At 35.0% G+C, this 15,607-nt stretch overlaps 1 protein-coding gene across 1 annotated transcript in view; it reads left to right on the top strand.

Annotated features, from left to right (window-relative positions):
- The window catches only part of EEA1 (early endosome antigen 1), a gene marked incomplete at its 5' end in the record, with an annotated part of 127,728 nt that overhangs the window by 41,757 nt on the left and 70,364 nt on the right, over positions 1 to 15,607 (top strand). The window contains 6 exons of the mRNA XM_079714243.1: positions 309 to 363; positions 460 to 525; positions 2,649 to 2,688; positions 4,191 to 4,304; positions 10,235 to 10,356; positions 11,473 to 11,628. Coding sequence (XP_079570369.1) covers positions 309 to 363; positions 460 to 525; positions 2,649 to 2,688; positions 4,191 to 4,304; positions 10,235 to 10,356; positions 11,473 to 11,628 — 553 coding nt within the window. The remainder of the gene's footprint in view (positions 1 to 308; positions 364 to 459; positions 526 to 2,648; positions 2,689 to 4,190; positions 4,305 to 10,234; positions 10,357 to 11,472; positions 11,629 to 15,607) is intronic.

The following is a 15,607-nucleotide window of genomic DNA, read 5'->3' as shown; positions in this document are numbered from 1 at the left end:
GGAAGCCATTGATGCTTATTGCTGGTAAATTAATGGGAGATATTTTGCTTTTGGCTCAGGTTCTTGACAGTCAGTTTTATCATTTCCATGAGAAAATGTTCTTCCATTTATAGACAATGTGCTTTAGGAATAAAATTATTTTCCCAAGGATTTTATTTATATATATATATATATATATGCCACTATACATAAAATCTATAGTATTTTTTTAAGACTTGAGAAAATTAGAATACTAATATGCAGTCACTGGCCATGATTTGTTAAAGAACATTAACTATTAATTCCTTTTTTTTTCAACTTATGTTTAGAGATGACATAGCACTACTCAGACAAGAGGTCCAAGACCTACAGGCTTCACTTAAGGTAAGACTAAAAATGATTATACTTGTTTATTTTCAGTGTTTCAGATAAATAAAATCTTTTACAATTTACTAATTAAAAACCGATTTCTTCTCTTAGGAGGAAAAATGGTACTCAGAAGAATTAAAGAAAGAATTAGAAAAATTTCAAGGGCTGCAGCAGCAAGTAATTGCTTTTAAATACTTGAAGGGTGTTATTAGTTGTTTATTTTCATTGTTGAAAATTAAGCATAATACTTTTTTGTAAACAGGTAGCCTGATATGAATAACTTCCTAATTTGTTTCTCTGTGTATTAGCCTACACGTATATCCTTTGTAGTACTAATGAATGCAAACCAATATAACTAATATGTGGGAAGGTCAGATGTAACTCCTTAAAGGTGCTCCATTAAGAATCATTTACCTATGGATTGTTTAAAACATTATTCTTTTTTTTTTTTTTTTTTTTTTTTTTGGCGGTATGTGGGCCTCTCACTGTTGTGGCCTCTCCCGTTGAGGAGCACAGGCTCCGGACGCGCAGGCTCAACGGCCATGGCTCACGGGCCCAGCCGCTCCACGGCATGTGGGATCTTCCCAGACCGGGGCACGAACCCGTGTCCCCTGCATCGGCAGGCGGACTCTCAACCACTGCGCCACCAGGGAAGCCCTAAAACATTATTCTTATTTTCTGACAATATACCTAAATGGTTAAGAAATATAGGTTCAAACAGTAGTGAAGCTCTTCAAAGCATTTGTGTTTGTGACAAATTGGAAATCACTAAAATGTCTATTAATAAGGACAGAACTATTAGTAGCTGCTTACAGTTTATATTAGTGGAGATTGTTTGAAAACATGGGAAAACTGATGTATTAATGATGTTAAAAAACATTTGTGTCTTTGTACACACACAGGCACATATGTACTATACAACTTTACATAAAAATAATATATAGGGAAAAGACAACAAAATCATTGTGGTATCAAAAGTGGTTATTTTGAGGGATTTCACTTGATATCTTAGATTCTTTATATATATATGTTCTTTATAGCTTAATGTATTTTCTAAACAATGTCTTAACCAATTATGATTTTTATACTAAAATTATTTTGACTTTTATACTAAATTTACATAAAGAATCATAGAATAATGAATTTTACCAAATACATATATAGTTTTCATTTGTTAGAATAAAACTGACACCCTTTAACAATAGCTCTAATACTTTTATAAAGTAATTACTGATCCCTGTGCACATTATCTTAGCACATTATGACTCCCAGTTGGTCTTTTTGTCTTTTCACCAAAAATTGTGATTTGGACTAGGAAAAAAAACAAATAAATGGATAAAAAGATATCAGTCTTATTACTGCTCAGTTTCTATAATTGAGGATGCATTAAAGAGGTTTTTAGTAATCTAAAATACTTATAGTTCACTTATGTATGTTTTACATAGATGCCATTAACAATCACTCAAACATAAGCTGTATTATTTTCCACACCTGAAAACACAGAGGAAATTGTTTACTACATTTGATATGGCTATTTTACATTTATAATAAATACATTCCCATAGTGCAATTGCCTTGATAAGAAATTTACTTTTGGGGGAAAATGTATTTTAAATACTGATGATTATTAGCAATCAGTATGTCTAAATCCAATGTATAGGAAAATAAAAAGTCAGATGTACTATGAGATACCTTATGAAACTTTTTCAGATATATATCTTTAGAATATGGAAATAATGACTAGGTGGTATATTATTTTATTCCTAATGCATGGGATAAATTAAACCTTATGGAATACATTCTTTATTTCAGCTCCTTTAAAGATGATTTATAATCTGGAATTAAAAATTTATGTTTTTAAAGCCAGTTTTTTAGTAGTGTTAGTTTCATGGCATATTTCAGCTTATAAAAATTTTCGAATATTATAGGATTGAATCTTATCTGCTAACTTACGTATTTGCTTTAGAATCTATTTTTATAATTGTGATAGTTTATGTTACTTATTACTGTATTTATGGAATTTAAGATGCCATCTTGGCAAGACTCATAAAAATTTAATATATGTTAGCATAAAAGAATTCTTAGAATCAGTGAGCTACAGTTACATCATTATTCCAGACTGCCTAGTCATACCTTAGAGATCTAGAAGAATGTGAGCAGGCCAAGATTTGATTTTCATCAAAATCTTGCTACTTACCTGACAGAATGTGGATTTCAGAGTTTTTTTTTCACATTGGCAATTGTAACAGTATTGTCTTTTCCTTTTAATGTATTTGTTTATGTTTTTTGTTTTCATTGAGGAGTCTAAACCTGATGGATTAGTGGCTGATTCATCAGCAGGTAACTTTACTTGAAGCTGTTATTTTTTCATTTTTCTTTGTCTTCTTTCTCATCCTTTTTTACTTCTTTCTTTTTCTGTGATGCTTGCTACAAGAATTTTATTTTGTGATTATACTTTATGGCTTTAAAACAGTGACGATAGGGCTTCCCTGGTGGCGCAGTGGTTGAGAGTCTGCCTGCCGATGCAGGGGACACGGGTTCGTGCCCCGGTCCGGGAAGATCCCACGTGCTGCGGAGCGGCTGGGCCCGTGAGCCATGGCCGCTGGGCCTGCGCGTCCGGAGCCTGTGCTCCGCAACGGGAGAGGCCACAACAGTGAGAGGCCCGCGTACCGCAAAAAAAAAAAAAAAAAAAAAAAAAAAAAAAAAAAAAAAAAACAGTGACGATAACAGTCGTATTCTAGGCCAAGAGTATCTATTACCTGTGAACTTTGTAACTTAATCAGTTAATGAAACCTTAGTCCTGTTTTAGTTCATTATATTCTGAAGTTAGAAACTTCTGAAATATTACATTAATATGGTGGTTAATGAAAATTTAGATCTGTATTAAAGAGTGATGCTGTTTTTTCTCTTGAAGTAAAAAAATTATGAAACTAGCATCTTTGTAATGGACTTTAACTGGAGGAATGCACAATGAATAATCAAAATTATATTTTGAGATTAGCTATTGTATTTAATGTCCCTCTGAAATCCCTTTTCTTTATGAGAATGAAGTAGTAGGAGTTGACTGCATATTATAATTGATTATTTTATTTAAGACCTTGATTGTTCTTAAAACAGTTCTAGTTTCATTTCATATTGTGACATATTTCATCAGAAGCACAGGATATATTCATTTTTGCTCAGTTGACAGATATAGGAAAATAACTGAGAAATGTGAATTCAAAATAATCCTTAAACAAATATTTATAAATTATTTGGGTATGATTGCTGTATATTCCTTTCATTTGTTTTACATGTTTGTAAACTATGACTTGAGCCTTAAATGAATTGGCTATGCTTAATTATTTTTTTAAAAAATAAATTTATTTATTTTATTTTTGGCTGCATTGGGTCTTTGTTGCTGCGCGCCGGCTTTCTCTAGTTGCGGCGAGCTGGGGCTACTCTTCGTTGCGGTGTGCAGGCTTCTCATCGCAGTGGCTTCTCTTGTTGCAGAGCACGGGCTCTAGGCGCACAGGCTTCAGTATTTGCGGCACGTGGGCTCGGTAGTTGTGGCTCGCGGGATCTAGAGCGCAGGCTCAGTAGTTGTGGCGCATGGGCTTACTTGCTCTGAGGCACGTAGGATCTTCCTGGACCGGGGCTCCAACCTGTGTCCCCTTCATTGACAGGTGGATTCTTAACCAGGGAAGTCCTATGCTTAATTTTTAAAATGTGAAGATACTCTACTAGTAATTGGCTAGTAGATATATGTTGATTGTCTTTAACTTCTACAATGATTATAAGTAATAACAATTTAGGAAGTGTAATTCACATTGTATTTGAATAATTACTGTACTTTTTTGTAGAACTACAGTCTCTGGAACAGCAGTTAGAAGAAGCCCAAACAGAAAATTTTAATATTAAGCAAATGAAAGACTTATTTGAACAGAAAGCAGCCCAACTTGCCACTGAAATTGCAGGTAAATTAAATCAGAATTATTTAGCCAATATATCAGTATCATTACAATTTTGCCATTGTATATCCTAGAAATAAACATTGTATTTTAGTGTGATAAAGCATTTGTTATAGATTGTGGTGGTGATTACTGGCATTTAATGATAATACAGTTGCTATATAAGTTATTTTGTTTGTTCTCCCACCTCCTCCTTTCAAAGGACTGATTTTCTCTGTAAAATTCTTCTTGATTTTTACAGAAGGTGAATTTTCTTTTGGGGTATGCTTAAAGATTAACAAGTAACATTTTGAAGAAGTTAAATAATATAGTGCAGATTTAACATTTGGTTATGCTAACAATCACATATAATTTTTTAAACTACATATACATGCTTTTGGGTAATATATTGTATGTGATTAAGTATACATTAAAATGCTAATTAGTAATTTATCGCTGTGTGGAATTTATGTAGACAAAAACATTTGATCATTTAAAGTTTTTTTTTTTTTTTTTTTTTGTGGTACTTGGGCCTCTCACTGTTGTGGCCTCTCCCATGGCGGAGCACAGGCTCCGGATGCGCAGGCTCAGCGGCAATGGCTCACGGGCCCAGCCGCTCTGCGGCATGTGGGACCTTCCGGACTGGGGCACGAACCCGTGTCCCCTGCATTGGCAGGCAGACTCTCAACCACTGCGCCACCAGGGAAGCCCTAAAACTTATCATTTAGCACCAGAGGGCAGACAGCAGAAGCAAGAAGAACTACAGTCATGCAGCCTGTGGAACAAAAACCACATTCACAGAAAGATAGACAAGATGAAAAGGCAGAGGGCTATGTACGAGAGGAAGGAACAAGATAAAACCCCAGAAAAACAACTAAATGAAGTGGAGATAGGCAACCTTCCAGAAAAAGAATTCAGAATGATGATAGTGAAGATGATCCAGGACCTCGGAATAAGAATGGAGGCAAAGATCGAGAAGATGCAAGAAATGTTTAACAAAGACCTAGAAGAATTAAAGAACAAACAAACAGATATGAACAATACAATAACTGAAATGAAAACTACACTAGAAGGAATCAATAGCAGAATAACTGAGGGAGAAAAACGGATAAGTGACCTGGAAGACAGAATGGTGGAATTCACTGCTGCAGAACAGAATAAGGAAAAAAGAATGAAAAGAAATGAAGACAGCCTAAGAGACCTCTGGGACAACATTAAACGCAACAACATTCGCATTATAGGGGTCCCAGAAGGAGAAGAGAGAGAGAAGGGACCAGAGAAAATATTTGCAGAGATTATAGTTGAATACTAACCTAACATGGGAAAGGAAATAGCAGCGAGTCCCATGCAGGAGAAACCCAAGGAGAAACACACTGAGACACATAGTAATCAAATTGGCAAAAATTAAAGACAAAGAAAAATTATTGAAAACCGCAAGGGAAAAATGACAACATACAAGGGAACTCCCATAAGGTTAACAGCTGATTTCTCAGCGGAAACTCTAAAAGCCAGAAGGGAGTGGCATGATATACTTAAAGTGATGAAAGGGAAGAACCTACAACCAAGATTACTCTACCGGGCAAGGATCTCATTCAGTTTCGATGGAGAAATCACAAGCTTTACAGACAAGCAAAAGCTAAGAGAATTCAGCTCCACCATACCAGCTCTACAACAAATGCTAAAGGAACTTCTCTAAGTGGGAAACACAAGAGAAGAAAAGGACCTACAAAAACAAACCCAAAACAATTAAGAAAATGGTCATAGGAACATACATATCGATAATTACCTTAAACGTGAATGGATTAAATGCTCCAACCAAAAGACACAGGCTCGCTGAATGGATACAAAAAAAAGACCCATATATATGCTGTCTACAAGAGACCCACTTCAGACCTAGGGACACATACAGACTGAAAGTGAGGGGATGGAAAAAGATATTCCATGCAAATGGAAATCAAAAGAAAGCTGGAGTAGCAATGCTCATATCAGATAAAATAGACTTTAGAATAAAGAATGTTACAAGAGACAAGGAAGGACGCTACATAATGATCAAGGGATCAATCCAAGAAGAAGATATAACAAATATAAATATATATGCACCCAACATAGGAGCACCTCTATACATAAGGCAACTGCTAACAGCTGTAAAAGAGGAAATCAACAGTAACACAGTTATAGTGGGGGACTTTAGCACCTCACTTACACCAATGGACAGATCATCCAAAATGAAAATAAATAAGGAAACAGAAGCTTTAAATGACACAATAGACCACCACATAGATTTAATTGATATTTATAGGACATTCCATCCAGAAACAGCAGATTACACTTTCTTCTCAAGTGCGCATGGAACGTTCTCCAGGATAGATCACATCTTGGGTCACAAATCAAGCCTCAGTACATTGAAGAAAATTGAAATCATATCAAGCATCTTTTCTGAGCACAGTGCTATGAGAGTAGAAATGAATTACAGGGGAAAAAACGTAAAAAACACAAACACATGGAGGTTAAACACTGCGTTACTAAATAACCAAGAGATCACTGAAGAAATCAAAGAGGAAATCAAAAAATACCTAGAGACAAATGACAATGAAAACACGATGACCCAAAACCTATGGGATGCAGCAAAAGCAATTCTAAGAGGGAAGTTTATAGCTATACAAGCCTACCTCAAGAAACAAGAAAAATCTCAAATAAACAATCTAACCTTAACACCTAAAGGAACTAGAGAAAGAAGAACAAACAAAACCCAAAGTTAGCAGAAGGAAAGAAATCATAAAGATCAGAGCAGAAATAAATGAAATAGAAACAAAGAAAACAATAGCAAAGATCAGTAAAACTAAAAGCTGGTTCTTTGAGAAGATAAACAAAATTGATAAACCATTAACCAGACTCATCAAGAAAAAGGAGAGGACTCAAATCAATAAAATTAGAAATGAAAAAGGAGAAGTTACAACAGACACTGCAGAAATACAAAGCATCCTATGAGACTACTACCAGCAACTCTATGCCAAAAAAATGGACAACCTGGAAGAAATGCACAAATTCTTAGAAAGGTGCAACCTTCAAAGACTCTACCAGGAAGAAATAGAAAATATGGACAGACCAATCACAAGTAATGAAATTGAAACTGTGATTAAAAATCTTCCAACAAACAAAAGTCCAGGACCAGATGGCTTCACAGGTGAATTCTATCAAACATTTAGAGAAGAGCTAACACCCATCCTTCTCAAACTCTTCCAAAATATAGCAGAGGGAGGAACACTCCCAAACTCATTCTATAAGGCCACCATCACCGTGATACCAAAACCAGACAAAGATACTACAAAAAAAAGAAAATTACAGACCAATATCACTGATGAATACAGATGCAAAAATTCTCAACAAAATACTAGCAAACAGAATCCAGCAACACATTAAAAGGATCATACACCATGATCAAGTGGGATTTATCCCAGGGATGCAAGGATTCTTCAATATACGCAAATCAATCAATGTGATACACCATATTAACAAATTGAAGAATAAAAACCATATGATCATCTCAATAGATGCAGAAAAAGCTTTTGAGAAAATTCAACACCGATTTATGATAAAAACTCTCCAGAAAGTGGGCATAGAGGGAACCTACCTCAACATAATAAAAACCATATATGACAGACCCACAGCAAACATCATTCTCAATGGTGAAAAGCTGAAAGCATTTCCTCTGAGATCAGGAACAAGACAATGATGTCCACTCTCACCACTGTTATTCAACATAGTTTTGGAAGTCCTAGCAACGGCAATCAGAGAAGTAAAAGAAATAAAAGGAATACAAATTGGAAAAGAAGAAGTAAAACTGTCAATGTTTGCAGATGACATGCTACTATACATAGAGAATCCTAAAGATGCCACAGAAAACTACTAGAACTAATCAATGAATTTGGTAAAGTTGCAGGTACAAAATTAATGCACAGAAATCTCTTGCATTCCTATACGCTAATGATGACCTGAAAGAGAAATTAAGGAAACACTCCCGTTTACTATTGCAACAACAAAAAAAATACCTAGGAATAAACCTACCTAGGGAGACAAAAGACGTGTATGTAGAAAACTATAAGACACGGATGAAAGAAATTAAAGATGATACCAAAAGATGGAGAGATATACCATGTACTTGGATTGGAAGAATCAATATTGTGAAAATGACTATACTACCCAAAGCAATCTACAGATTCAATGTAATCCATGTTGAATTACCAATGGCATTTTTTTATGGAACTAGAACAAAAAATCTTAACATTTGTTTGGAGACACAAAAGACCCCGAATAGCCAAAGCAGTCTTGAGGGAAAAATACGGAGCTGGAGGGATCAGACTCCCTGACTTCAGACTATACTGCAAAGGTTCCATAATCAAGGCGCTATGGTACTGGCACAAAAACAGAAACATAGATCAATGGAGCAAGATAGAAAGTCCAGAGATAAACCCACGCACCTATGGTCAACTAATCTATGATAAAGGAGGCAAGGATATACAATGGAGAAAAGACAGTCTCTTCAACAAGTGGTGCTGGGAAAACTGGACAGCTACATGTAAAAGAATGAAATTAGAACACTCCCTAACACCATACACAAAAAGAAACTCAAAATGGATTAGAGACCTAAATGTAAGAGCGGACACTATAAAACTCTTAGAGGAAAACATAGGAAGAACACTCTTTGACATAAATTACAGCATCTTTTTTGATCCACCTCCTATAGTAATGGAAATAAAAACAAAAATAAACAAATGGGACCTAATGAAACTTCAAAGCTTTTGCACAGCAAAGGAAACCATAAACAAGACGAAAAGACAACCCTCAGAATGGGAGAAAATATTTGCCAACATATCAACAGACAAAGGATTAATCTTCAAAACATATAAACAGCTCATGCAGCTCAATATTAAACAAACAACCCAATCCAAAAATGGTCAGAAGACCTAAATAGACATTTCTCCAAAGAAGACATACAGATGGCCAAGAAGCACATGAAAAACTGCTTAACATCACGAATTATTAGAGAAATGCAAATCAAAACTACAACGAGGTATCACCTCACACCAGTTAGAATGGGCTTCATCAGAAAATCTACAAACAACCAATGCTGGAGAGGGTGTGTAGGAAAGGGAACCCTCTTGTACTGTTGGTGGGAACGTAAACTGATACAGCCACTATGGAGAACAGTATGGAGGTTCCTTAAAAAACTAAAAATAGAATTACCATATGATCCAGGAATCCCACTACTAGGCATATACCCAGAGAAAACCACAATTCAAAAAGACACATGCACCCCAATGTTCATTGCAGCACTATTTACAATAGCCAGGTCATGATAGCAACCTAAATGCTGATCGACAGATGAATGGATAAAGAAGTTTGGTACATATATACAATAGAATATTACTCAGCCATAAAAAGGACCGAAATTGGATCACTTGTTGAGACGTGGATGGATCTAGAGACTGACATACAGAGTGAAGAAAGTCAGAAAGAGAAAAACAAATATCGTATATTAATGCATATATGTGGAACCCAGAATGGTACAGATGAACCAGTTTGCAGGGCAGAAATTGAGACAAAGATGTAGAGAACAAACGTATGGACACCAAGCGGGGAAAGCGGCGGGGGTTGGGGGTGGTGGTGGGATGAATCGGGCGATTGGGATTGATATGTATACACTGATTTGTATAAAATTGATGACTAATAAGAACCTGCTGTATAAAAAAATAAAATAAAATTCAAAAATTAAAAAAAATAGTTTACCATTTAATGTAATCAGAAGTATAATTTTTTTGTATATATTTATGGTTATCAAAGGAATGTGAATTTGAATTAGAGTGATATATAGATATATACTGGAATATACAAGAATTTATAAAACTGTTCTTCCCTAGAGTTAATGTCATGTCATTTGTGTAACTATCCTTAATTAGATATAAAGTCAAAATATGATGAAGAAAGGAGTCTTCGAGAAGCTGCTGAACAAAAAGTGGCCCATCTAACAGAAGAATTAAACAAAGGAGCAACTATAATTCAAGATCTAAAGACTGAACTGGTAATTTAGAAGCCATTTACTAGAATGTACCTTATTTGAAATTGAAAAATTAAATATATACAGTGATGAAACATTTTTGGAAGTACAGCTTGAGTAGAATGGAGGAAAGAAAAAATTCCCTTTAGTTTTACCACGTAAACGTATATACTTTATATGATTTTTAAAGTAAAAATGGAATTTTATGACACATAATTTATGACATTAACATTTTTGTTGTTTCTATCTTAATATCAAGTGTCTTTTTTAGTAGTGTCCATATTTGCATCTCTGATCTTACCATCCCTTGAACTTTAGTTTTATAAATTCATACTTTTAGGATACTTCTGATTGCATTTCTAGCTTTCATTTCAAATTCAACAAGTATAACATCAAGTCATCCTGTTTCCTCTGTAACTGTATTTCTGTCATTGGTACCATGTATTTGCATCACTCTCCCCAGGCTTAACAACTTTGGATCTGTCCTTGCCTCCTTTCTGTCCTTTATTTAGCACTCAAGAAATATGTGAATAAATGAATCAACTGTATTCAATCTGCAACAAACCCAAATTATGTTTATACCTGTTCCTTCTTCATGTTATTGACCAGTTTCCTAGGATAAAAAAATGAAGGAATTTAGCATTTATCAAGTGATTATTATCACCAGTGGGTGTACTTTGTGAAGGAAAGGAAAGCAATTAAAGCGCTAAGGATAATTGTGAATTTGTGATTTTGTACCTTGAGTGGTAATACTATTAAGTATAAGATAGAGCGGGAAAAGGAGAGGATGGTTGGGGGAAGACATCAGTGTTCGATGTTTGGAATCTAGAAATTGATATTAAAGATTGTTTTATTTTGATTTCTTAGTAGTAAAACTATTTTAAAAAGTGTGTTGGGCTTCCCTGGTGGCGCAGTGGTTGAGAGTCTGCCTGCCGATGCAGGGGACACGGGTTCGGGCATCCCACATGCCACGGAGCGCCTGGGCCTGTGAGCCATGGCCGCTGAGCCTGCGCGTCCGGAGCCTGTGCTCCGCAGCGGGAGAGGCCACAGCAGTGAGAGGCCCGTGTACCACACACACACAAAAAAAGTGTGTTATTCTAGTTTCACTGTGATTTTTAATTAAAATGTGTTGCTTCACAGCTTCAGAGACCTGGAATAGAAGATGTTGCTGTGCTTAAGAAAGAACTGGTCCAAGTTCAAACGCTAATGGACAACATGACTTTGGAACGTGAGAGAGAATCTGAAAAACTCAAAGATGAATGCAGAAAGTTACAAGCAGAACATGCTCACGCACAGGTAATGAAGTTTAGTGCACTTAAATGAGATTGATGTTAACTTGTTTAGTGTGCACTCTTGAGTGAAGCCAGGATTTTTCCAAGTGACCTATCAAGCAGTATTTGCCTTTCTTTCATCTGGTCTGAGTAATATTTGTATATAGTCAATATGGTCTGATAGTCAATATTTTAAATCTTTGCTCTATGAAGCTAGAGACTTAGAGAAGAATGTTTGCATACAAGAGTATTATTCTGTTTAATAAATGATGTATATTGTATAGAAATTATATTTAAAGTTAAATTTGCTCCAGACTCGTCAGTAAGTAGTAATTAAGTTTATTTCAATTTGGTAGGGGTAAAGGAAGTATGATTTCATTGTCTTCATTTGTATAACCAATGTTGTTTAGAAAAAGTATTTAAGACTTATTTTCTATTTGACTTCGTTTTCATTTATCAGTTATTTAATTTTGTGGTTGAAAGAAGTCATAAAAATCATCTAGTCTAACACTCCATCCAGGAATTCCCTTTATAGCATCTCTGATAAGTGATCTATAACTCTTGCTAGGTGGTGTAGGGGGTGCATATTTCTTCCTAAGTCAGCCATTCCATTGAGTTGGCATTTGTTTCCCTATAATTTATATGCACTGGTTCCAGTTCTCAGGAATTAAACATAATAAATTGTTCTTTTCCACATGAAATATTTGAAGACTGTTCATATTTACTCTGAGTTTTTTTCTCTTCCAGGATAAACATTCTCAGTTTCTTTTACTATTTCTTGCATGACTTTGGCCTGTAAATCCCTTATATAATTATGTCAGCATATGACAAACTCTAGGATGTGTAGTAAATATATTTGCTTAAAAATGCCTTTGTCCTTCCTACTGTATCATAGGAGGTATTTTCTTATAACTAGTACTATGTGTAGTTCTTAAGCTCCCATATATGATTTGGACCTCTGTTTTTCATGTTTTCAGTTTAAAAAGTTAAGTTACAGTGACATTTCAACTTGCATCTCTTTCTTAGAGTTTTTCAGCTGGTGATCTAAAAGCCACTCTATTCATAATTAGTAACTTATTAATGAGCTGTGGAGTATAAATATTATAGATAACCCATGTCAACCTTTATTTTAGTTCCTCCTATATCTTATCAGTGGAGGAATGGTGAAAGTTTATGGGTACAACATGCATAGGCATGTGAGGCTTTATGATGCTTAACATTTCAGACTTTAAAGTTTATGAACTTCAGGTGCAGATTTCCCAAAAGTGATCTTTGTAGCCCAATGACACATAGTACCACAAATTTTCAAATAATTCCAGGGAGTTCATGAATTTATCAAAGCCAATAAAAAGCTCCTAATGTGTAATCAAGGAGAGGCTGAATCAAAGAAGTCTCATGAGGTAAAATCCCATCCAAATAATGCTTGAGTAGAAATTTCTTTTAACCCTGTAAGTTAAGTATTAAGTTTGTTTTATATTTAAGGAATCTGGGCTCAATGAGGTTAAATAACTTGTTCAAGGTCATGCACCTAACATAAAGAAGCTTGGATTAGAACTCAAGTTCTCTCTGAAACTCGTGTTCTTTCTATATCATGTTATTTCCCATTTTAGGTGGTCTGGTGATTGCCTTAGAAGTAAATTTGTGCTATTAATCTTGATCTAATACTTATTTTTATTACTTTTTATATCTTGACATATTGTATATTTGTATTGAGTATAGCTTAAAATACTTCTGAGTTGTGTCTAATACCATTTCCATATGAAAAAAAATTACTGTCTAAATATTCCATCTCATTTATTTGTTTATAACTGTTTTTAACTTCTGCTTACTCCTTGAAAAACGGCATGTATTTTATTAATTTATTAAAATTCATTTCTATTTATCCGCAGTTAAGTGTGTTAGTGAATTATATAACTTGAACTTAATAGAAAAAAACCTATTTTGTATATTACTGCTTTACTGAACCTAAAACATTGGAATCAGAAACAAAACAGTAAAAGGAATTAAAGAAACTAAAAATGTAATGATTTGTTTGGTATTTCTAGTTGAGACTCAAGATATACAATCTGGTATTATACATTGTTAAATGTGTTCCATTCCTTTCATTAAAGATATAACTTATGGGGCTTCCCTGGTGGCGCAGTGGTTGAGAGTCTGCCTGCCGATGCAGGGGACGCGGGTTCGTGCCCCGGTCTGGGAAGATCCCACATGCCACGGAGCGGCTGGGCCCGTGAGCCATGGCCGCTGAGCCTGTGCGTCCGGAGCCTATGCTCCGCAACGGGAGAGGCCGCAACAGTGAGAGGCCCGCGTACTGCAAAAAAACAAAACAAAATAAAAAAATATAACTTGTGAATTCATTGACATTTTAAAAATCTAGATATTTTGAAGGCATATAGAAAAATAACTCATTCTAAAGCATTTAAAAGTACTTTTTAAATAGCTTTTCTTTAGATCAGAAATTAAGGTTAATAAAAGGATTATTCCTAAAAATCTACATTATTAAATATATCAAAGCTGTAATCAACTTATATTTGGTGTTGTCTTTAATGGAAATGATTTTTTAAGAATTTTATTTGTATTCCAAATATACTTTTTTTTTTTTTTTAATTTTTCTTTTTTGCGGTACGTGGGCCTCTCACTGTTGTGGCCTCTCCCGTTGCGGAGCACAGGCTCCGGACGCGCAGGCTCAGCGGCCATGGCTTATGGGCCCAGCCGCTCCGCAGCATGTGGGATCTTCCCGGACCAGGACATGAACCTGTATTCCCTGCATCGGCAGGCAGACTCTCAACCACTGCGCCACCAGGGAAGCCCCAAATATACTTATTTGAATCCCAATGTTTAAAGCTAAAAAGGTTATAAAGAGATGGAATAAGTATGATTACACTCATGCATAGTTACTAAAGAGGGCATTTAATTATCATTTCAAGGTAAGCTAGTATAAGAGATCAGATTTAGAGGTGTGTTTGGATTTTTATTGTATGTTCAATGTGTACTTTTGTCAGTCTTGTCTTCCACCTTTCATCCATCATTTTATTTTATTTTTTTCTGCTTTCTAATGGAGATGCTTAAACTTGAGGTAATGTGTTTTTGGAAGGCTTTTAATATTAGTACTACTTTTAATAGCACCTTCTAGCACCATATGGCAATTTTGTGTTTTAAGGCAATCTCAGAACTTCAAACATATGCTCATTTTTGTTTTATTAATCAAGCAAATTTTTAACCATCTTTAAAATGATTATTTACTAAAACTAGTAGAATATTAGGACAATAATTATAATCTTAAAGCACTAGCAGGAGGTTTGCGCAAAATATTTTTCCTTAATTATTTTGTAATTTAAAATTTTTTAGTAAAAATTTGATGTTAAATTCAATAACGTGGCTTCAAGGAAATGCAAACTATTTTATCGGGTCTTATATACTGTTTCCTTTTGTACAAATATCTTGTAACTTCTTGGAGATAGAATCACTCATCCCTTTAGTGAGTATTTTTTGAATGCCTGAGTGTCAGCAACTATTTTACATGTGGGGAATACAACAGTGAATAAGATACAGTGCCTGCTCTCATAAAGCTTATGTTCCTTTGTGGAAACCAAATAATACATAAGTAAACCAAATCATGATAGGAAGTCAGTTAATGCTAAGTGCTATATAGAAAAACAAAGCAGGATATGGACAGTAGTGGGGCTGGCAATAACGTGGGACAATTTTAGATAGAATGATCAGGGAAGGTATCCTCAAAGAGGATACATGGGAGAAGAATGAAGTAAGCAAGAAGCAGGGTGAAGAATTGGGAGCAGCATTCCCAGGAAGTGCAAGTGCTAAAGATTTCTAGGCACAGATGAGCTTGTACTATTAACTAGTGAGGACTGTCTGTGTGACTTTAAGAACCTTCTTTTTGAATTTCACCCATAGTGATGTTGCTATAGTGAATATTTATTTCCTTTGAAATTTTGTCTTTCTTCAGTCTTTATTTTTTTTAAACAGAAACATATGATCACTGTCAA

Source organism: Hyperoodon ampullatus (assembly GCF_949752795.1).
Source record: "Hyperoodon ampullatus genome assembly, chromosome: 11".
NCBI lineage: Eukaryota > Metazoa > Chordata > Mammalia > Artiodactyla > Ziphiidae > Hyperoodon > Hyperoodon ampullatus.
The sequence above is the reverse complement of the archived record's forward strand: the minus strand, read 5'-3'. Positions and strand labels throughout refer to the sequence as shown.